Here is a 24,488-nt window from a genome sequence, read left to right on the forward strand (position 1 = left end):
AATAAACACACACACTTTTTGAATTTTTTATTTCAAATTTAATTTAAATAATATTTTAATTATAACATTTTCTTTTAAATTAAAATTTTTGTATTAAACATCGAAAAACTATACTATTTGAAATAATAACCAAACACATCAATTATCTTTAGTCTAGCTATAGGACTTTAATAAACCCAGTTTTCTCTTAAAATTTGTATAAACATAACTTATAGGTATAGAAATAAATAAATACTTTTTTTGAATTCTTTTTTCTTTAAATTTTTATTTTTTATTTAGAAAAGAAAACATTATAATTCTAAATTTTCAACGACAAAAATCTCATCAAATCTAAAAAACATCAAAAATAACATTAAACACTTTCATCCAACAAAAAAGTCTATCCGTCTTGTGAAGTTTTGTAAGGAATAACTTGGTGCAGAATAAACCCGTTTGAGCAGAATAAACCCGTTTGAGGTCATGTGTTCAGAAAAATAGTACTATTATTTTATTAATTAATAAAAGTGTGTAAAATATTTTAACGTTTTAAATAATTATATGTGTAATGATATATTTATAATTTAGGTAAAAATTAACAATATTTTTATATTATTGTATAATTATCTTTATTACAATTAAAATAAATACTTTTGAATATGACAATTTAAAATAATTTTTAAAAAAAATACTTTAAAATAGAAAAAATATATATTAAAATTTCAATAAGTGGTTGTGTAAAGAGTGTAAATATTTAGATAAAAAAAAAATATATATATATATATATATTATTGAAAGCTAATGACAAAAACACCCTCTTAACAATATTTGAGTCTACAATGGGATATGTTGACACATATACAGTAGCCGTTATTCAACAGTTACGTTGTCTTGTATGCGCTTAAAAAACTCACTGAACACATACATATGATACGATATTATAAACCCTAATTAGGGTTTCCTTTCCTTCGAGCTAAACCCGGTGCATGACGATAATCGAAGAATTACACCAAATTTGTAACATATGTACGAGATGATAGTGATCTAGCCTAGCCCTAGGCCGATGTTTTGTACGACGGGAAGACATCCGTGTAGGTGTGGCGACGTATTTGGAGAAAGTGATTGTCGTGGACTAGAGGATTCTCGCATCTTCTCGGCGGAGAAGAAGATTCGCACCACCATCCGCCGCCCCCGCCTAACTCTGTTTCCAAATCCGTTCTCACCTGCGTGTTTATCAGGTTCGTTATTATAATATTAATCATCGACTTAACATTGTGGAAAAATGTGCACCTAAATCGCGGGATAATATATATATCGATAAGATCCAGTTACCTTGTCGTCAATAGTGTTGAGAATGCCTCTCCTTCCATCACAATTTGTTTGCCTGAAATATATGATATTCAAATCAAACAGTTTCAGAAATATTTATTTTGAAAAAAATTAGTAACGTAAAATAATCTTACTGGTGATTGGTGCGAAGGAGGGAATGCTCAAGGAACTGCAGCGACGGCGAGGTGGATCTCAGGCGACGGGGCTTCGGGCACACCGGAGGATTTGCATCCACATTCTCCGATTTCACGCTATTCTTCACATCCAGGTGATGCATTTTGTTTTCGATTTCCAATCAAATTAATTAATATAACAAACACACAAAATAGAAAAAGCCCTAACTCGCCTCGCAGCCGGTTGCCTACGATAGATCGGAGCTTCTTCCTTTATTTGTTTTGCATAGCCATATTATTATATGCACAGTGCACTGTATGTAGGTATGTATATTGTAGTGTATGAAAATATCATGAGAATGACAATAGCAGAGAGGCAGGCAGAAGAGTGAGAGATAGATAGATCGATGAATGGGAAGATTAAATTAAAAAAAAAAAGTTAATGAGAGGATGAAGAGGGAGAAATGAGATCAGTTGTGGAGTGAGCTTAGTCAGTCTCTCCTAATTTCTCTCTGTTTCTTATCTTTCCTACATTTCATTTGTGCCATGAGATCTCATCACGTTTTGGGTTAATTAATCTTTTATTTTTTTATTTTTATTATATATATATTGCTATATACACACTGAAATTTAGACATAAAATGAGCTAATTTAATTGTATGGTGAAATGAATTCATTTGATACAGTGAGTGTTCATTGTATTGCAATCAATGTGATTTGGTAGTATTAGAAATTTTGTAAGTTTTATTTATTTATTTATTACAGTGCCAGCATTTTTTATTTTAACTTATGACACACGTGATTCAGCTAATATAACCAAAAAAAAAAAAAAAAACTATTTTTTTATTTTCAGCAAAATTATATTTTCTTTTATGTCAGTTCGACCTGATGGTTAGGAAGTGAATTTGTGATCGTGAGGTATAAGTTCAAACACCGACGTCTCCAAATCTACCTGTCAGATATGGTTTGTGTAACTTATCCGATATTAAATTCGGGCGGAGATTTATCTAGTATACATTTTTGGATAGTGGCTACAGCTTCCAATGTTACCAAAAATAAATAAATCTCAACCCAATTTTCAACAAAGTTCATATTTAGTTCAACAAGAAACTCTTCAACGTCTCACATTGTTCAATACATTTTATACATAATTTCAAGTGTAAATAAAACACTAACTTCGAAAATAGAAACAACAATTAAGTAATGAACATATGTAATGCAGGTCTAGTACATATGCCAAATTGCTACATTTTACCTTAGAAGCCATTTAAAGTACTACGTTTCACATTTTTTATACCGAAACCTTTTATAACAAAACAATGCGCAACGAGCATAACCTACGCTACAATGAGCGCAAAAAGGTTCGAATTTTAACCAATAGAGCACGGGTCCTTACTAACACAAACAAAACGACCATAGGATCAATCCATATCGACAACAACAACACTCAATCAGGACACATAATAAAGTACCAACATGGGAACACCAGCACAAGTCAAAATTTCATTTTATACAACAGACACAACATAGAGCTCAAGCTGGTGTTCGAATTTACATACATACAAGGTTACATCACAAAGGGAACACAAAAATGTACTCTACGACCGAGGGAGAGGGGGGGGGGGATGTGGTGGGGTCGTCAATCAAATAAAGGAAGTCCTACGACTTACATGGAACCGGCATTTCGTGTAGTGTTCAGCAAAACAAGTATCAGAGGTCCCGTCTACACAATGGGCACGAACCGTGTCTCACCAGCCAAGTGTCGATGCAAGGTAGGTGAAACATGTGGTCGCAATGTGGCAAACGTCGCACAGTTTCCCCCAGCTGAAAGTCCTGAGTGTTGAAAAAAGTACGGATTCATTAAACCAGTTCGAAGAATCGGTGAAAGATCAGACAAGGGATTGGGGGGGGGGGGGGGGAGAGCACCTGAAGGCAAACAGAACAAGAGACACCCTCGCCGGAAGTATCAAAGCTGTCATCTCCAGTGATTGTGAATTTCGGGATCTTTTCGACAGTGTCGACCAACAAACCTTTTGCCCCGCCTGTATCAAAAAGGTTGGGGATTTCTTCAAACGGTGCTTCAACAGCTCCCATCTGATCAGTAAAAGGAAATTATCCGAGTCAATGAAACTGATTCGAGTATTGGTAAAAATATAAATGGAAGGCAATCGAGCAGACTCATACCTGACTTTGCACTGCACTAAGCATTGCTGGACCAATACGTTCACGAACTAGTCTGCCGCTTAGAAGGCTGGCTATGACATCGATCTAGACACCAGTAGATTAGAAGTCATAATTTAGCGATAAGGACACCCATTCGACCAGTCAGAATTAGAATTTTTTCAGCAGTTAATTAAAAGGAAATAGCCATCTAGCAATCATGACAGGGCTCGTTTACTTTGATGTACTCTTCGATATTACATTATAAAATACAACATCAATATTAAAAAGTACCGCAAAGTAAACATTGTCATAGTGTTGAGTGGTAGGATCGTTTGAAAATCAAAAACAAAAAAAAATTGAAATATTGAATCCACATGTTTAACATGAAGGATTCGGGCTTTGATTAAAAATAGGCCATTGTATAATAACTAAGCTAATTTATGTAACAAAATAGTCATCTGGAATTATAATCGCATCATTAAACATGCACTAAGAGAACGAATATTATAACAGAATCTGCCACATAATATACAAGTGTGGAAATCTATATACACATAATTTATGAGTTTCTTAGGCCATTTAAGTATGTGGTGAAAATATATCACTCGAAGGATATTAATGGAATAGAATAAACCTAATGACATGAATCAAAATCATATTATTCATAATATCATAAACACCCAATACTGGTGAAGTAAAACTCTGTAGATATCATGTTCAGAGCCACTATTGATTCGTTACACTAGTATGTTTATTTAATGCATAAGATTGATCTATTGATTTACTCAATATTATGATATTTTACATTCATTATAACATTTAATTTTAGTAGATGATAAGTATAATTAAAAATAGATAATCCAATATAATTCCATACTCGTATCCTATCATTTATGATCAACCAAGAGGAATCAGTAGAAATCTTGGCAAAGAGTTGAAGATGGATAAAACAGGCTTTGTTATGCCCAATATGATTTAAAGATCCATCGGTTAATTGAACCATCCAGTGCCACAGTCTGCAGAGCCCGGTGACAGTTGGACAAGCTACAATAATCCTAGATTGAGTCGTATAATTATATTAACCAATTTTAGTGAATTCCTTACAGATTGTGATCGGCAGCCACAGATGGAATGCAAAAGGTCCAAAATATGTTTCCTATTCGATGTTTTGATTTAAAAGTGCCGTGTGTAGGTTGTGCACCTGATAAATCCAATTACAAACGAAACTACAAATACCGAACTAACACAGCACAAATGCAACTATTAAAGGAATAAGTATGTGTAATTTCTCACCAGATAGAGAAGACAACCCAGCCCAGATTCATCAGATTGCCATAACAGCAGCGAGGATTCGAAGACTTCAATAGAGAAAACAGCTCCGGAAATAGCCCCAACAGAAGCTCCTCTAATAAACCCACTTTCAGTCTCTTGGCCAATCAGTGCTCCTGTCATTGCTCCTAACAATGTACCTACTGCAAACACAAACCAAAGTTCCTTCATCAACATGAAAAAAAAAAAAAAAAAACTACTAAGAATTGCATTTGCTCACCCAAACAATTCTCCAAATCAACCAAACCATTCAAATACAAAATTCAGCACAAATACACGCGGAGAAGATAAACAACCCCAAATTGAAGGAAATTTTCAAACCTAGTTCACAAACTTAAGATTCATTACCTAACCCCCAGCCAAAGAGATCCAAAAATGGCCAATTCAAAAACTACCAATGCCAAACAAGGTTTACGGATTACGAGACAGCAAAAAAATCAGCCCAACTATCATCGGAAAACCAACAGAGGAAGAACACATTCATAGATCGCACAGACGAACAACAACATCGGATCAAAAACAGCAACCATCATGCACACGAACTCAATTACAACAAACAAGGCGAGAGAGATCAAAGCATACCCAAGGCGAAGAAAAATGTGAAGATTGCGGAGAAAACATTCCCAATTACAGCGGAAACAGCGCATCGGACGAATTCTTTGATCCTACAAGGTAGAGGGCGATAAGATCCGGGTGATGGGGATGTAGATGAGGCGGGGAAAGGACGGGATGGGTAGGCGTAGAAGGCCATGGATATGGAATCATCAACAACAGTGGATTCTTCTCATTGGCAGATTGGCGATGCGGAAGGAAGGAATCTCTACTTTTGGGAATCGAGGGGTTGGTTTGTTGTTAGGTTTTATTTCCCCAATAACTGTATCTATATATATAAATATACAGTATAAATTCTCAAGAATTTTATATACATTTAAATACTACTCCGAATTTTTTTGATTTTATTTATTTCTTTTCTCCTATTGAAATATTAGCGTTTTTTATTTTTTATCTGTCTAAAAATAAATTATTATTTCATAATTTAATAATGGTACCATTTAAAAAAAAAAAAAACATCATTATATTCTTGTATTTTTAAAATAAATATAAAAAAATATAAAAATTAAATATTCTCAATAAAACTATTTATACACAAACTTTAATTAAATAATCAAAATAATAAAATGTGCCATACTATGAGTATGTTTCTTTTGACTTAAATCTCAATTTTTATTAATTGAAGTTTATATTTTTTTTTAAAATTTATTTTTCTCACGAAATATTCAATTATAGAATTTTAATATTAAATTCAAATTAATTTTTTTTTTAAATCATAAAAACATATATATACGTGTGGTTCTTCACAATTTTCAAAAAGATTCAAACATTCATATTTAAATAAAGCTTGTATTTTCAACTCTTATATTAGCATATATAATTATTTTTAAGTCAAATGTAACTTTAAATGAAGTTTAATTTTTATTATTTGTGTCTCTAATAATCGAAATGTTCGATTTTTTTTTTTTTTATAGTTGACATTCTTTTAAAATAATTAAAGTATTTTGATAACATTAAATTGGTTTGGATGGATCCATGTTAGGTTTCACATCAAATTAAGTGAAATTTTTGCTCCGGAATGCTAAATTTTGACTTGACTAACATAATTTAAAGCTGAATTTAATTGAGATATAAATAGTTAGTATTTATATATATATATATATATATATAAATAGTTATAATCCCTCAGTCTCGTAACGATAACTATGTATCTATTATTTTTTTCAAAAAAAATTTAAAAATATTAGTATTATATTAGAATATAGTAAAAATAAAATAGAAATGATTAAAATAATCTTATTAGTATTGTGTGATATAAATATAATAACATTTGTGTAATATATTGTAAGTTGTAAAGATATTTGTAACGTTAGGTAGATAATACAATTACTTAAAAAAATAAATAGATATTAGACGGACTAAAATAAAAAAATAGATATTTTATTATGGGACGGAGGGAGTATTTAATATTTATTTTTTATAGAAAATATTATATTTAATAATTATCTTTTACATAAGTTTTTTATAAAAAATAAAAATAAAATAAAATAAAATCATAACACGCAATATAAATAGTATATAATATTTACTATACAGGCGCATATGAGGCATCCGTTATAAATGAAATGGTTGAAATGTGTGTGGCGTGATGTTTATCCAGTAATTTATGACATTTGTTGAGCATAAAATTACTGGAATTTAATGAAGTATTTTACAACTTCGGGCGTTGATTTAGACAGTTTTTGAAGATTAAATGGAGATTAAAGTGGTTTTTACAAAATTAATGCAATTTTTGGTTTGATTTTAATATTAAAAAAAAATTCCTCGGAGAATATCAAATCAAAACACATCATTTTCATTTATTATATTATACTAAAATTTAAATTATACATTAAAAATATCTTATCAATATATATTTATATCACATCAAATAACTATTTCAAATTAAAATTTTATTATTAAAAAATTATTTAAAACCAAAACCCGCAACTAAACATGAAATCATAATAATGGATTTAATTTTTGCAATTTCAAACTAAAATACAGTTATTCACTTTTTCCCTTTAGAATTTTTAATAATAATATATTATTTTTTTTTACAAAATATAATATTAAAATACTATTTAAATAAAATATCATATGAAAATATTCCTTATCCCACATAAATTTATTTTGAATTTTCATTTCCACGTAATGTCTTTTTTTAATTAATAATTATATACTTTAATTACATTTTAAAATTTATAATTTATAATTATTTAAAATTTATTAAAATTATTTAATTATTTTAATCTTTATTTATAATTATTTACATTATATATAATTATTATTTTTATTAAAATAAAAATATATTCTCAAAAAATACAAAAAAAATTGATAAATAAAATAAAATAAAATTAAACAAATGTAATAATAACAAAATAACAGTAGAATAATTATTTGTTATTATTATAACTAGATTAACATAAATTTAACATACAGACCTTTCTTTCAAAAAGCTTGAACAATCTGCTATATACTCCCTCCGTCTAGATAACATTGAATTTAGCTAAATAATTTAATTAAAATTTAAAAAAACTAAATTTTAAAATTTAAAATATAATTAAAGTATATAATCAATTTTTCAAAAAAAGAAATGAAAAATTATATGAGACGGACGAAAATAAAAAATTGAAACAAATTATGTGAAACGAAAGGACTACTATATTTCAAATTTTAATATTCTGACTAACCAACAATAAATAGAACATCTAAACAATGCACAAACAAGCACAAGTAAATCCATGAAAGATAAATAGGAAACAAGAGTGACATAATCACCTCATATATGAAAAAATAGACCTGAAGAAGCTCAATCCACATGATCTTCAGTGTCATAAAAAAAGCAACCCTGCATATTATTCTGTCGATATCATATAAATATATATATATATATATGTTCTCCTTCCCTCTTCAACAAGAAGTTCGGTAGTCTAATGTCTCGAGGGAAATCATGCCAATAAATAATAACCAACATATACGGTTGGGATAATATATTCAGCCCAAGCTGCTGCTAGGTCTTTCTGCAATTTTTCTCAAAAGGAAAACATCCCAAAAGTTGGGGGTGCAGGGTGCAGGGTGGGGGCGCAGAGTTTGAAAAGCTTTTTCATATGGAAGAATCCAGTGTAGAGGCAGAGTAATCAGAGATTGTGCCAATGGTGTCATTTTCGCCCAGACGACGTAGATGCATGCCTCTATGTGGCTGCATTTTCATTGAGCGAAATACTGCCGACTTTTGATGCAAGGACATCCTGGCTAGGTTCATGAATCAAATGTGCGGGTTGAGTCGGTGGCATTATCCATTTAATCCAATCATTTCTGCGCCTCACTTTATCACCCTACAATGATACAAAGATGTAATAATATCAGACAAGCTACCCGAAACAAAAAGGTGGGTAAGTAAATAAATACATACGGCAATGGAAACTGAAAATTAAACATATTTAAATATTTAAGGGACTAAACAAATGGTTTGCCAAGATAGTGACTATCCGGCAGATTCTTGCCTTTCTAAAGCGATAAAATTATAAACACCATTCTTGACAATAAACTCCATGATAAAGATACTCAACAGAAAAACTAATTCAAACACAAGTCACCTGTACTTGCACGACATTTGAAGCTTGAATAGCATCCAGTATAATCTGGATGTTATCCGTCAGCTGCATGACCTGTAAAGACGGGAAAGACAAAATTCTTCACAGAAGGTGCTTAAAAGAACTGTGTTAAAAAGAACGAAAACCATATTGATTCTATAAATGCTCAACCCAGTTATTTACATGTAAAATGTCAAATTTTCATAGAGAGAAAAACAAGAAGCCAAGGCTTAAATGAAGCAAAATCCAAACAAAGAAATTGAATCCGATTATGGATATTATAACCTAAACATTAATTGCATTGTAAAATAAAAGGGGAGCATTCTGTGATAGTTCAGTCCTAAAAGATGCACCAAAGAAACGAGTTGCTAAAACTTTGGGCCCTTTTCTGAGGATTCTACAGTCCAATTGAAAATAGCTTTTGCATCAGAAATGTTTGAAATTATTGAATTTCATGCTCGAAGTACATGTGCTTTAATCAGAACTCTCATGCATTACATAAGCCTCTTCCAATAATTGGCAACACAAACACCAACACTGAAAATAACCACTTATGTGCCTTCTTTGACAATATATTGTATTGCCAGAAAAGTGATCATTTTTCATTTAGATGATTGTAATCTCCATCACTCAATAATTAAAACGAAGAGGAGCTATATGTTAATTCTGCAATTTAACAAATTTCTAGGAGGAACCTCTCCTGTATGCTCCTTCCAAAACTATCATAAAGGAAAACACATAAGTGCTCCATTCATTAGTTTAAGTCAAAGAAGTAAAGCCTCACTTAAACAACATTATCTGCACACAGTTACCAAAGGTTCGTAGATCAGTATCCACTTCAATAGGGCCTAATATGACGAGAACAGATAAACTATTAAGTGCATAGATTCTCTATCAGCTAGCACAAAAAAACAATAACCAATAGATAACATGGGTATTGCAGATTGGTGCTTCCAGAAATCTTTTTCCCAGATGGCTACTCAATTCTACAAAACAGATACGATCACACTTCAAGTCTCCTTAAGGAATCCTAGATGGTATGCTATAATAATGTTTCTAGTAATACAAATTATTTTAGAAAATACACATGAATTAAATATTTTTAACATATAAACTTGGAATATGTGTGTTTGTATATCTTGACAATTTGATACTAGACTTATTAAAAAAAAAAAAAAAAGTGAAATTCTAAACTTATTTAGGACATTTATTTACACTATAAAGATGTACATTCTATCCTAATGGAAGTAGAGAATTTCCAGTTTTTCCAAAGAAATTAGTAAATAGTAGTATAAAACTATTCACATTTAATCCACTTACAAATGTTGTAATCTTATTCTACAATGAATACAAGTTATTCAATTTGATCCAAAAGCAAGATCCATAACATGATCTTTCGGTTTAAATTTTTCCTAAAAAAAGTTATTTCAAATATCCAGTTCATCTTTAGACTCTTATGGGGGGGAAGAACCAAGAAGAGCTATGACACTGTACCACACAATTCAACTGCAAAAGAAAATATATAGAATACAACACTGCTAGTTGACGCACACCAATGAGCAGCACAGTATACTTGCCCATGTAAGTAAGAGACTTCAAGGCACTGCTGCACTCCAGGAACTGAGATTTTGGCCCTGTAGTGCTGTCATCCCTAGGTAAACAAATCTAGATATGCCTATAACAGGCTCTGGTGTGCACAGGTGTATAACCTCTCCATTTGCACACTTATTGAATGTGCAAACAAAGTAGCAGGCTAACCATAGTTGCACACTGCCATCCATCTACAAGCATTGCAACCATTTGTGGTTATATCGTTGTGTGCACTATTTTATCCATACAACCATGGGTTTTTAAACATGTTAAATTTACTATTGTTCCACACTAGTGGTCATAATTTCTTTGACAAATTACTATATCAAGTCGTCTTTTACAGATGACTTTTTTCTTTCTTCAGACATTTTGGATTTATCCTACAAAATGAATTCTTTAGATTATCTTTATTTCATGTATTATGAATATGTTCCATATCTAAACATTATTCATAGAAAATATGCAAAGTCCCTAAAATAAGCATAAGAAATTATTAATAATCTTCACAAAAATTAATTATAAATGAATTCCTTGTAATGCACAGCAAACATAATGACTGTCACAAATACAAGTAATAAATCTAGCCTCGGATGGCATAGCTAAAATTAGAGATGAAGATCAACAACAAATTAAAGAAAGCAGAGAAGTAAAAAATAAAATAACTAGAAGCAGAGGATAATGTAGTATAAAAAATTAATGGAACGAATTCACACACAGTTAAGCAATTGTTAAAATGCAAAATAGAATTAGAATTTAGAAGGGGGAAAACACAAGTGATTTCTACCCTCTGGTTTATTTTGAAAGAATGCAGAAGGGCAATTGCAAGCACAGAATAGAAGGCAGACCAATCTGCACCATTTAAGCTTTTGGTCAAAGACTCAAAGGAGCTCAAGACAAAAATCATAGTGTTCTTTAGTGAAGCCAGCAGTTTACCATAAAAATGGCGCTATAACAGTATTCTACAGCATTGGCAAGTGCCATAAACAACTATATACCATGCTGCAAATCCTGCTGCACTTAAATTGCTGAATAATTTTATTAATGACTTCCATTCTAAACTAAACATCATGGGTAAGGACTTACTCTTACCACAAATAGCACACTTTACAATATCCTTTATTTCTATAAGCTAGTCATTTTCAGATCCTTTAGGAGGTCCTAATTATATATCCTATGCACATGCTACTACTGTTGTCAAAATCGTGGGAAATTCGATAACTAACTCTTAGACCAGCCAAAACTGCTAAGCTTAAGTTGCAAGTGTTTCATCTATAAAAGCTTAAAAAAATACTTGGTACAACACACTCTTACACTACACTTTATTTCTAGTATAACTTCTTTAAAAATTTCTAAAATCCAAACAACTGGTGATGATCATGCTTTTCTATTTATTTTAACATGTCCGAATTTAACACAATCTCAAGTCTCCCACATTCAATTTAAGGTTTAGATAGCATAATTAATGCTGTAGATTATGTTAAGTACTAAAATCCTTTTAATATAATTAGTGTTTGATTTTCTAATCCTTTCTATATCCATACCTTACTTAACCAACAAAAAGATGAATCATTTAGACCTTAACCCAAACTATAATAAATCAAGGATCAGCTAATGGATCAAAGTTTAAAGTACTTATTAAGTGACCCCCCAGTTATAAGTTTGAGCCAGCTTACTTTCTTGAAACCTGCTATTAAATTAATAGAAACCCATCCCTCATTGTCCATGTTCTGGCGCAAGAACGTGTCTTTTACCAAGTTCTCATTACTGCAAGGAATAAATGTCAGCCAATCAGCAGGGCACAGCCAACAAGTTAAATTATTCAAATGATTCCATAAAAAATTAAAAAAAAAAAAAAAGAGAGGAAAGGACAATACCTAAAGTAGTAATCTATTTGATTCACTATCTTGGTAGCCAAGTTGGGATCGGGCATGGGAAGATATACTGGTGAAATTGGAACCATAGGCATGGGTCTAACTGAATCTGGAAGAGGCCCAGGGACATAATATACAGGTGTTGGCATTTCTGCAAGCAGCACCAAATCGTCAGCAGAAAGTATATGCATAAATATTAAAGAACGACTCCAGTTCAGACATCTTACCAGTGTAGACCATCGTAGGAAAGGGCAGTACCAGAGGAGGAATAAAAGGTGCATTTGGAGCTGATCCACGTAAGAAGGGCCTTGAACCAGCCCCCCTCTGATGGGATGCCTGACCGTCTCGGCCACCAAAATTTCTCTGTGAAGCACCCCAGTCCTGCTTTCCACGATCCTGATCACGTCTGCCACCATTGCTGTGATGATAAGAATTGTCCCCTCGAGAAAATGACCCACTATTATTCCTTCTAAAAGATCCACGATGCTGCTGCTGCTGCTGTTCATTTCCGCCATGAGATCCACCTTTCGAACCACCATCCCTTTGGATGCTATCCCTTGCAGGCTCTCCCCCAGAACCACCAGATTTTCCAGTATGCAAAGGTGGCGCCTCGGCCACAGCACCTGCAGTAGGTGCTTGAGATAAGCTACCATTCGCGGCAATGGTGTTGTGGCTTAAACTGCTACCACCACGCTGCTTCATCGACTTCTGTCGAGTAGGGGTTGCCGGATTTGAACTTGAATGTGGGCTAGATATGCCAACATTAACTTTTTTCGGTGACGACAAAGAACCTACTGCCACATCCTATTAATACACATAAGCAGCAATATGATGGGTTAAAAATCATTCACAATATCCATCATAATAACTACAACCATAATGCATCAACAGAACAAGCCCAAATATCTATATCTATATATATATATATACATAGAATAAAAAAATTAAAAAGACTGAAAACCTGCGAAACAGTGATTGGTCCATGGGAAGGAGCTTTGACAGAATATATAGGAGATGATTTGGGGGAAGCACGAGCAGATTCTGAGAGAGCAGGCCAAGATTCTGCACCCATCACTGCACCCACCTCCGCAGTAGGGCCATTGGACGGCTTGTTCCAAGCTCTCTTGGCTGCACCGCTATTATCATTGTTGTCCACCAGAGCATCTGCGCCGGCCGGGACAGGAGAGCCATCCTCGCCCAAATAACTAGAGTCGGCCGTCACTGTGTCGGCTTCCTTGGACTGGGAAGATTCAAAAGAGGCAGTAGAAGAAGAAGTAACAAACTGCTCCGGATCAGCAGTTTCCGATAAAGAAAGAGGAGGAGGAGATAAGCTTTCGGATGGGGGCGGATTTCCACGCGCAGCCAAAGGCCGCCGCGTCTGGCGACTCCGTGGAGAATTCTGAGCTTGAACAGGGGATGTTGACGAGTTCGACGCCGCAGCCATAAAAAATTTCCGGGCAATTGCTCTCCCAATCAACAAGCCTTTACGATTCTTACAAACAGCTCAAGCGCACAGCGTCAGACCAACTCCCCCGCAACGACACTCGGCCGATTCCAAAAATTAGGGTTTTCTCAATTCCCAAAAATGGATAGGGGTTTCAATTGCTCGCTCAAATCAAACCACTTTTTCAAAGATCAAAGCACTGAGCAATGATTCTCCAAAATCCGACCCCAAATCACCCAGGTCGATTCCAGCGACCGACCAAGTAATCCCAAAAAATAGCAAGATTAAAGGTTAAACAAAAAACAGGAAAGAAGAACAAAATAAAACAGAAAAAATAAAAATCAATCGAATCGAATCGAATCGATTTCCAACTTTCCAAAAATGCGATCAGAATCCGATCGAGAGACGGAAATGGAGGATGGCGGAGCGTTCCTCCTGGCGTTCCTTCTTCTCTCCTCTTTGGGCTTCTACAGAGAGAAAAAAGAAACCCTCTCTCTCTCTCTCTCTCTCTCACACACACACACACTCTCTCTCTCTCTCTCAACTAGGTATCTTTCTGATGCTTTGCTTAGCAATAGAGATTACCCATTTTCTACTTTCATTATTTTTATTATTTTTTTATTATTATTTTTTATTTATTTACTGCAGATAATTAATTACTGCAGATAATTAAAAACGAGCCGTCTTCTTTCTTTCCCATACGCATCTGTAATAAATTACTACTAATTAATTGCATAAGCGTTTGTTTATGCTACTTACATCATATTAAGGGTGCATTTAGTTACAAGTTTTAAGTTGAAAGTTACAGTTAAAAAAATAATTTATTAACTAATATTTAATTTATTATAATATATGTAACTAAATTAAATTTAAATATGTATTAAAAATTACTCTCTTCGTGCCACATACCAGGTGCACGTTGTCGTTTCTCTCCATCCCACACACATCTTAACCTCATTTTAAACTTTTTAATTTATTTATTTTTTAATTTTAATTAAACTAATTAATTATCTTAATCTTAATTTATAATTATTTATATTATAAATTAATTATTTTCACAAATATATTTTTGTTTATGTATTGATTATACCCCTCTTAAAATACTAATATGTTAATCAAAATAGAAATAAACCAAACACACCTTAAATTCTTATTGGTTTGCCAATAAGATAAATATATTTCATTTCCTTTAGTCGAATCAAAATATATTTATTTTTAGCAAATTAATCTTCTTATATATTATAAATATTCTCAAATTTATACTCAATAAACATAAAAAATAATTAAATAATAATAAACACAAAAATACAATCAACTACTATTTATATATTACTTCTTGAATTCTTTATGTCTGTATACAAATACTAATAAATAACAGTTTTTCAATGTAAAAATAGAGTAAAAAAAAAAAACAAACAAACAAACACACTGAAGATAATATAAAAATTTTGGTAATAAGAAAATTTAATTAAAGATTTAATGAAAAAAAAAAAAAAAAAGTTGATCATGAAACATTGTTTCTTATTGGTGAAAGTGTAAGATAATAAAATTATGAACATATAAATTTGTCTATTGTAATGAGTTATATATAAGTTTAATTGACAATAAAAAAATATTATATTTGTAATTTTAAATTAAAATTAATATCGTATTTATCCTATAGAATTTTAAATAAAAATACATTATTTTTTTAAAAATAATATCATATCAAAATATTATTTAAATAAAATATTAAATAATCTAACCATTAATTTCAAATTATAACCAAACTAATATATATTGATCCATTGTTAGTTTATTATATAATTTTTAATTTTTGACAGATAAAAATAATTAGACTATTTAGTGTTGTTTGGTCATTTAGATTTTTATTTAAAATAATTTATTGAAGCGAACAAACTAATTTTTTATTTTTTATTTTTAAAAAAATAATTGATAAATCTGCAGCCCTTCATATGGCTAATTAAATCTTCTTCTTTTTTTTTTTTTTTTTATTTTTTTTACAATAAAATTAGTATAGTTACATCCTATTTATTGTAAATAAATATTAAATTAATGATAATATTAATATTTAAATAGGAGTATTAGATTTGTTTATTTTATTAAAATTAATAATTGAGTAAATTTATAAGTCTAAGTAAAAAAAAATAAAAATTAATTTAAGGAATGAAGAAAGTATTTGTAACCGTATAATTTTATTACTAGCCAATATATATACTAGTAATATATAATATGGTTTGTTTGATTACAATAAAAGTATAATATATTTTTTTTAAAATATAATATCAAAATATTATTTAAATAAAAAATTTAAATCCACGTCCATTACAAATTACAATAAAATAAATCTATATTTATCATATAAATTTTATATTAAAAATAAACAAAATATAAATATAAATATTTCAAATTATAAAAAAAGTAAAATAATAGATTAAAAAATACATTCTAAAAATTGTGTTTTTTTGTTTATGTTTTAAACTTAAATCAATATTATTCTCTTTTATAATTTTTGATAAAAAAAAATAATAATTGAGTGTATTACCTGCAAGATTTTGACTGTGTTTGTTTGGGGTTTGGATTTTGAGTTGGATTTGAATAATAAAAATTTTGAATTTAAATAATTGTATGATTTAATATAAATAAGTGTTGATGTGATGTTTTTGAATGTAAAATTGATTTTTAATATGATATAAAAAATAAAAAATAGATGTTTGATTTGATATTTTTGGGAAAAAAATTAGATGAATAGTGTACTTTGGGTAAAATTCCCCAAACAAACACACCTATTCTCAATTTTTTTCTTTGAAAAATCAAATTAGACAAATTTTTTTCCAATGAAAATGCATAGGAATAGGATGAGCAAACCGAACACATCATTGGATTCCCAACGAGTAAGTGTCATTTTTCAAGACATTTGCTACCAATAAATTCTCTAGGAAAATTTGTATTTTCAAGTCTTAAATTTCGTAATTAGTGTTTGTATAGAACTTATTGAATTTTATTTTATTTTATTTTTGCATAATTGGTCATCAACATGAAGATGGGCATGTGACATCTATTTGGTACGTCAAAGCATAGCGTATCTGTAAAAAATATATATATTTATGTGTCCGGTGGATGATGTCTATTTGGCGAATATGTGTTTTTCGGCATGCCAGACAGATGTTATATGCATATCTTCGATGTGCAGAAAGAAAAATTAACTTATGAAATAATTTTTATAAAGACTTAGTTATTGAACTAAAACAACAAGAAAGCCACGGAGTTAAAAATATAATTTTTCCTAAAAAAATGAGATTCTCTTTTTTGTAATTTTATTTTATTTTTACATTAAAAAATTTTAAAGTTAATTATTTATTATATTATTTTTTTTACAAAACATTTGATAATAATTTAATAAAATGAAGGGTGTTGTCTTTGGATTGTATTATGAAATAGTATTTGATTGAGTATTGGATTTAAATAATACTCTCTCCGTCCAGCTACAAAGTATACATATTTCTATTTGGGGACATCCAATTACAAAGTAAACATTTCATTAAATACCGCACTTTTTTTTTCACAAATACTCTTACTTTACATCACATCATTATTTTTATACAAAAAAGCAAGGGCACAAATGTCATTACGTTACTTTTACCTACCCACTATAATTAAAATACTATTATTTCTTAAATTCTGCGCCAAAAATAAATGTATACTTTATCCGTGGACGGAGGGAGTAGTATTTGGTTTCATTATATAGAATTCAAATAATAGTAAAATTTAGGAGATAAAGTTTTTAAAAAATGTCCTAATTGTTTATAATTTTCAGTATTTTTACGGGAAGATATAAATAATTATGAAATAATATTTTATGTGAATTTTTAGATTTCTATTGTTATAGGTACGGATTCTATTTTTTTGGAATCATATACATAAAACAATTTGGGTATGGTCCTGAATATTGTATTCAGTATCATCCTAAAAATATATCAGTCGTTGGATCAAAATCTTAATCAGCGGATAATACTGTAGTTAGGGGTAGATATGCAATTTAATTTTAATAATTAATAAGTCAATACTTTATTTTAACATAAATTAAGGGAATATAAATACAGATAAATGCAAGTCGTATTCATAATTTTAGTCGGTTCACATAAAAAAAAAAAAAAAAAGATAACTACATCTTTCACTGACATCCATCCAAGAAAATAAATTGTGAAGAAATTGGAGCGTGAAACAAGATGAAACAAAATGATGTGCATTTTGGTCTGTTCTAGTGTGTTGTAGACGAAAATAACGCTTTAGAATTTACGGAATGGGGTAAGTTTTTTTATCGATCGAGAAAGTAAACGAATTTTTATTACATCATATACCTATCTTCTATACATCATATTCTAAATAAATATGCATCATAGTCGTATCAGTCAATCAACGTATCAATAGTTGCACACGAGAATTATTTAATCAATGACGGGAACAATAGAAGACTTGCATACTTCCATTAGTTCAATTAGATACATTAAATTTATCATAATTATCGAATCCAATATTTGTGCGAATGATATATAGCCTGAAATTAAAAAGAAATTGTTTACATTATTTTCTTAAGACGATTTTAAAAGTTATTATATTTTTGTAGAATTTATGTAAGTACTCACTTAAAAATTTTAATTCTCTAATATAATTTAATTGGTTGCTCTATGAAATTATATTTGAAACCAATAAGATAAACAATATATTTTATCCAAATTTTAAAGTGTTAGAATTAAAATAATTTGCCCTTAAATTTATAATCAACTTCTACAAATATGAAAAGTTGAAACCGTCTCCAAATTTAATCATAGTTATTATTTTTTTATTATTTAAATGTCTAAAAAACATATAAAATATTTATCCAATCATATACTACATAAAAAAAATAAAAGCAAGTAATTTAGTTACTCAATATTCGCGCAAAAGCGACATCATAATACTATATTCCGTAAACAATATTACATTAAAATAAACAGCATACTTTATAACAATATATATCATTTTGACTCTTCACGTGACGACTATTGGACAAATGCATCTTTTTCAAGCTCCAATGTACAAGTCATATTGTAGATATGCGCATAGACAAATATTTGGCGTGCAAAAACAAATACAAAAAGGCAAAAAGTGATCATCAAATATACAATACATTCATTATTGCCGCAATAAAATTTACCCCAATAATAAACGAATATGTTCAGAAGATGTTGTCACTCAATTATACATATAAATATAATGGTGAAAAATATATATATATAACATAATCCATCATTTAAACTTGACTAATACATCATAACTATGCAATATATAAATCATAAAATGATATATCATAACTATACGTACAACATTCCTATATGCAACTTACATCATTTATATATGATGTATATCATGTCTAATGAAGTTATATATCATATTTATAAACATAATGGTGAAAAATATATATAACATAGTCTACCATTTAAATTTGATCAATATATCATAACTATGCAATATGCAAATAATAAATGTGAATTATAACATGAAATAAAAGTGTGCACAATAAGGTTTAGTATCATCAGTCTATCGTGAGTTAAACAACATATGTGTTATTAATATACATCGTACGTGTTCGGAGACCAACAAAAAGATTATTAGGAATAACTGTGTCGATATTTTTTTTTTCTAAAAAAGACTAATCAATAATGCACATGCACGCATGATCACCATACAAACATTACATAGTATTGAAAACACAACCACCAAATCTGTCCGCTTGGCCCAAACACCTTCTCGTTGTTGAAATATGCTATCTTTCTTGGTGATGATACTTGATTGTGCTTAGTTGAATCCGTCATTGGAAGATTCGTAAAATGTGAACTTCTAAATAAAAGAGGAATTGCGCGTCGTCGCCAACTTCCTTCAAGTGCGAATGTGCAGATATAGAAGGAATCGATGGCGGCGGCGGTTATTTGACGGCAGCAGGAATGGCCGGAGAGGTCGGCGGCAGCGGGGGGCGTGGCTGAAGAGGTTAGCAGCGGCGGCGGACTGTGTTGCAGACGGAGGCAAGAGGCAGCGCGATGGGAGAGGGGTATGTGCACGGTGAATTTAGGGTCTGGTAAATAAGATAAGATGGAGTGAGAATGATTAAAAGGTTATTATATATATATATATTTGATTTTTAATTTATTTAAATAATTGTCATATCATAATCGACGAGTTGATAGAATATATCATAATACATTTATTTGGACATCGTTAAATTAAAATATATAAGAAAAGTATTTTATGGAAAACATCGTAATAATATTATAGAGACATCATCTTATAATACTGTATATATCTTTATAATTTGAATTTATACGATTTTAAAAATAATTATTTGCAAATGTTTTTGTTTTGTTTAAATAAAACTTAATCCCGAAATTATCGAAGATAGTTACAATAATTTTTTCTAATTGATTTTTTATTAAAAATTAGATATCTTAATTAATTTTTTGAATTATCAAAATACTCTCAATCAAATTCAATCGTTGGATTGTCAGTAGAATTGATCCAATGATTAAAAATAATCATTATGCTCCTGAATTTTAATCAAACATCAGAAAAATACCAAAATTCTAATTTAGCAATAATAATAATAATAATAATAATAATAATGATAATAAACACTATGAAAAAAATACAAGGATATATACACATTTTTTTAATTTATTTTTTAAGTTTAGTTTCAATTTAGTTGTATAATATACTATTTTTATGATAAAATATTATGGTTTTATTTTTTCTATAATTTTTTTACATGTCTTTTTTTTAAAAAAAAAATAATTAATATACTACGTATATTTATTATTTTATATTTTCTATAGAATTAATTCAATTACATTAATATATATATATATATTTTTAACAATTACACAAAACAAAAACACTGTATCTAAGCTATTGTTAAAACGACACAAAATAAAATTCCACACATACAAACCCATCATAAATAAAAAAAAAAAAATAGTCTCTATACATAATTTTACGAGCGCTTAAAAAATTATTTCGAAAAATAATAATAATGCTTAATTAAATAATAATATATATATATTTTTTTCTGATGTTGACTGCTGAACAGATGTATTTGTTTGGAAGTTTGAATTTTGAGTTGGGATTTGAATAGTAAAAATTTTTGAATTTGAATAGTGGTATGATGTGATATAAATAAGTGTTGATGTGATTTTTTGAAAGTAAAATTAATTTTTAATATAATATATAAAAAAATAAATAATAAATATTTGATTTGATATTTTTGAGAGAATTGAATGAACAGTATATTTGGAAAAAATCCCCAAACAAACGCACATACTTACTTACTTATTATTATTGTTATTATTATAGAATTGGAAATTGGAGGGGCAAAACACGTGGGGTTCTTTCTAAAATACACATTTCGTAAAATAAAAGAAATCATAATTTATAAACTATGCCAATATCAAATAATCTAAAGTTACTGATTGACTAGTTAATGTTATTTATATATTTATTTATACAAACCATGTGAATATTTTTATAAATTGGAGAGGACATTAATAATATTTGATGAGAAGGAAAATAAAAACATAAATTTTGAAATTTTTTTGATAAAATAAAACATGATTTATAGTCTATGTTTCAATTACGGTGCAATAAATTATTTTAATTAAAAAAATATATATTGCAAGTTTTGTTTTAGTATAATATATATTGAGAAATTAATATTGAAACTTTCATTGCCCAAATATAATAAACAAATTTGTTACTGTTATGAATTTAAAAAAATAACCACTTGAATTTTTGCAGATGATTATTTTTAATAAAATAATTATATATATATGTATATTTTTTTTGTCAGATCAAGATTCAAAATAGAAAGATGCATTGGTAATAGGGTTTGGATTACTAGTCACGAACTACCATATAAAGGCCAATTTTCATAATAAATAGACAGTATTACGATCTGACACTTTGAAAATATAAAAAAATTACAGTACGATAAACTCATAGTAATTGCAATTTAGTGTCAACGAAATAAATACAAATGCACAAAAGTAATAAATGACACACGACTTTGTTAACCTAATTAAGTTATAATCAACTTACATTCCGATATATCAATTTAGGGGAATTTTCACTGTCATCCTATCATTGTATTACAATATTCATCAACTACAAACACTTCTCTAACCCTAATTTTTCATCTTTACTTTGCAAATCCTACACAAGTACATTAGCAAAGAGTAAGACAATCGATTAGTTGATTAAGATCTCAGATTGATCCTCCGATTCTTTCAATCTCTGGCGACTTCTCCGACAACTTCAAAGTTGAGTAAACTTAAAAAAAAAATTTAGAAAATTAGTGGAACAAAATAGAGAGTATGAAATACACTTTCTCTCACTACAACAACTCTCATCAATGTACATATTAATTAACTCTGTATTCTTTGGCTGGTTAATCAGCCTCAGAGTTGACCACAAGAAGACAATATAATTTATTTTTTTCGCACTAATATGAAATGTAGTATTTTCATGATTTATCATCTATCTTTTTACAACTTAAATCAATTATCTTATATTTCCTAGACACTGTTAACAAAAACCAAAAAGGATTGCACAGTCGTCCCGTTGAACCTCCGACGCTTCATGTCACCTGTCACACATAGTCCGCTGTCTTGCCTGTCGAATCTAATTTGCAGTCATCTTATATAGACTCTGCACAGACTTACTGTATGTACTATTTGTGCAGCACTTTTCGATGAATGAAAAATTATATACCAAATAAATAAGAGATTTTTCATTTCAAACATGATGTCATGATGTGTTTGGTTTGTGATTATATTTTTCTTTTATGTTTGTAAAATTGTTTAATATTTTTGTAAGAAATTGTATGTTTTTAAAATGTGATTATCAAATTGATGTAATCAAACTATATATATATATTTTTATGTGAGATATAATAAATCATTTCGGTTATAAAAAAAATAATATATTTAACATTCATCACAAATTATGTAGCATATACTGTGTTATATAATATATATGTTGTATGAGTTATATATATTGTGTGTGTTGTATGTTTTATTTGTTGTATTGAAATAAAAATATTTTGTACTAAAGAGTAGAACTTAAATTGATGAATTTTCTTTTATATCGGCCCCAATGTTATTTTTGTTTTATTAATACTTATGTTATTACTTCTATTTTAAATTAAATTTCCAAACAAACATACATGAGTTTAATTTATTTACTTTTTACTATATAATTTTTGTAATTATTTTAAAAATAAAATACTTTATCCGTCCACTTAAAAAGTGTAAATATATTACATTTTGTACAGAATTTAATAATTGTTTTTTTTTAATGATAATTGATGAAGTTTTGGTATGTAAAATCTGCACCTATAGTGTGTGGATATTGACGACAATGATTATATATATGTAAAAGTATTTGTAATACGCAGTGGATCTATACATATTTTTTAAAAAAATATATTTTGTATTAGAATAATAAAAAATAACAAAATATATACCTATCGAGTGGATCGAGGAAGTATTATTATTATTTTTTGTTTATCCAAGTATTTTTTGTACTAATACGATTCTAAAAATATATTATTTAAAAATGCAATAATATATATATCCAATCTATTTAAAAAAAAAAATCAAAAATTCAATATAATAATTACTTCAGATTAATGTTCCAACTTAATTAAATCAGCAAACTCTAACTGTCGATTTAGGTCGGATGCCACATTGAAATTTTCGTCAATGTCTATACAGTAAATACTAAAATTAATTACAATTATATACAATAAGACTAAAATCAATGAATTCTTTTATATAAAAAACCTGATAACCTTTGATATTTTGAGTTTATTATTTAATTTATATTATAATATTAAAAACAAAAAATTAATGTAATAGTTTTTACTCCCTTTCTCCCAAATAAAAATACCTATATTTGTCTAACTTTTAACTTCTAATTTTTACACAAATTATAAATATACCACTCCATTACACATATTTTTTAATCTAAGTACAAAATAATAAAATTCAAATAGATAAATGAAAAGAATATCATTATTAAATAAATTTTAATATAATATAAAATAAATATTTATTTTGATGTTGAAAAAGAAAAAAGATTTGGTGAAATAAAAATTTTGATAATTTCTTCTTAAAAACACACACAGCAAATGACTTCCAATAAAAAATAAGAAAATGTTAACATGCAACTTTTTTACATACATATTTACTTATCTTTTAACCCTATTCATCAATAATATATATATATACATTATATATTTAATGTATATATATATACATTATATATTTAATGAAATATTACAGCAAATAACTATATATATATATATATATTTACTGCTATTAAAAGTTTTAAAAACTTAAAAATCTCTACTTAATCAGAGCCAAAGTATGAAAACTTGTGCAACTTAAATGAATAGACA

The 24,488-nt window shown here is 29.0% G+C and overlaps 3 protein-coding genes across 4 annotated transcripts; all 3 read right to left on the minus strand.

Annotated features, from left to right (window-relative positions):
- Window positions 1-854: 854 nt before the first annotated feature.
- On the minus strand, window positions 855-1,988 carry LOC127240632 (uncharacterized). The gene is made up of 3 exons (XM_051259412.1): window positions 1,440-1,988; window positions 1,309-1,360; window positions 855-1,199 (listed from the first exon to the last, which is right to left on the minus strand). Exons 1-3 carry the CDS (start codon window positions 1,580-1,582, stop codon window positions 1,032-1,034), a joined length of 363 nt encoding a protein of 120 aa, XP_051115369.1. The 5' UTR covers window positions 1,583-1,988; the 3' UTR covers window positions 855-1,031.
- A 614-nt stretch (window positions 1,989-2,602) lies between these two features.
- LOC127240754 (NEP1-interacting protein-like 1) lies at window positions 2,603-5,772 on the minus strand. The gene is made up of 5 exons (XM_051259596.1): window positions 5,493-5,772; window positions 4,875-5,053; window positions 3,603-3,686; window positions 3,345-3,512; window positions 2,603-3,251 (listed from the first exon to the last, which is right to left on the minus strand). Exons 1-5 carry the CDS (start codon window positions 5,659-5,661, stop codon window positions 3,129-3,131), a joined length of 723 nt encoding a protein of 240 aa, XP_051115553.1. The 5' UTR covers window positions 5,662-5,772; the 3' UTR covers window positions 2,603-3,128.
- A 2,485-nt stretch (window positions 5,773-8,257) lies between these two features.
- Window positions 8,258-14,552, minus strand: LOC127240188 (la-related protein 1C). 2 transcript variants are annotated; one of them, XM_051258713.1, is made up of 6 exons: window positions 13,520-14,551; window positions 12,786-13,362; window positions 12,562-12,709; window positions 12,361-12,451; window positions 9,101-9,172; window positions 8,258-8,839 (listed from the first exon to the last, which is right to left on the minus strand). In XM_051258713.1, exons 1-6 carry the CDS (start codon window positions 14,000-14,002, stop codon window positions 8,696-8,698), a joined length of 1,515 nt encoding a protein of 504 aa, XP_051114670.1. In that variant the 5' UTR covers window positions 14,003-14,551; the 3' UTR covers window positions 8,258-8,695. The 2 variants fall into 2 exon arrangements, with proteins under 2 accessions (XP_051114670.1, XP_051114671.1); XM_051258714.1 differs by lacking the exon at window positions 9,101-9,172 and having other exon boundaries at window positions 13,520-14,552.
- Between the last annotated feature and the right edge of the window lie 9,936 nt (window positions 14,553-24,488).

Source organism: Andrographis paniculata, unplaced genomic scaffold, assembly GCF_009805555.1.
Source record: "Andrographis paniculata isolate CXL003 unplaced genomic scaffold, ASM980555v1 Contig79END, whole genome shotgun sequence".
In the NCBI taxonomy this organism is placed as follows: Eukaryota; Viridiplantae; Streptophyta; class Magnoliopsida; order Lamiales; family Acanthaceae; genus Andrographis; species Andrographis paniculata.

Excerpts from the sequence above, each read along its gene's own strand:
- LOC127240632 (XM_051259412.1), bottom strand. The coding sequence starts at position 1,582 with ATGCATCACCTGGATGTGAAGAATAGCGTGAAATCGGAGAATGTGGAT. Across the intron at positions 1,361-1,439 it reads CTCCTTCGCACCAATCACCA|GCAAACAAATTGTGATGGAA; the intron begins GTAAGATTATTT and ends CATATATTTCAG. Across the intron at positions 1,200-1,308 it reads TCAACACTATTGACGACAAG|GTGAGAACGGATTTGGAAAC; the intron begins GTAACTGGATCT and ends ATAAACACGCAG.
- LOC127240754 (XM_051259596.1), bottom strand. The coding sequence starts at position 5,661 with ATGGCCTTCTACGCCTACCCATCCCGTCCTTTCCCCGCCTCATCTACA. Across the intron at positions 5,054-5,492 it reads CACATTTTTCTTCGCCTTGG|TAGGTACATTGTTAGGAGCA; the intron begins GTATGCTTTGAT and ends TTGTGTTTGCAG. Across the intron at positions 3,687-4,874 it reads TGGGTTGTCTTCTCTATCTG|ATCGATGTCATAGCCAGCCT; the intron begins GTGAGAAATTAC and ends ACTGGTGTCTAG.
- LOC127240188 (XM_051258713.1), bottom strand. The coding sequence starts at position 14,002 with ATGGCTGCGGCGTCGAACTCGTCAACATCCCCTGTTCAAGCTCAGAAT. Across the intron at positions 12,710-12,785 it reads TCCTACGATGGTCTACACTG|AAATGCCAACACCTGTATAT; the intron begins GTAAGATGTCTG and ends TGCTGCTTGCAG. Across the intron at positions 9,173-12,360 it reads TAATAGCAGGTTTCAAGAAA|GTCATGCAGCTGACGGATAA; the intron begins GTAAGCTGGCTC and ends CCGTCTTTACAG.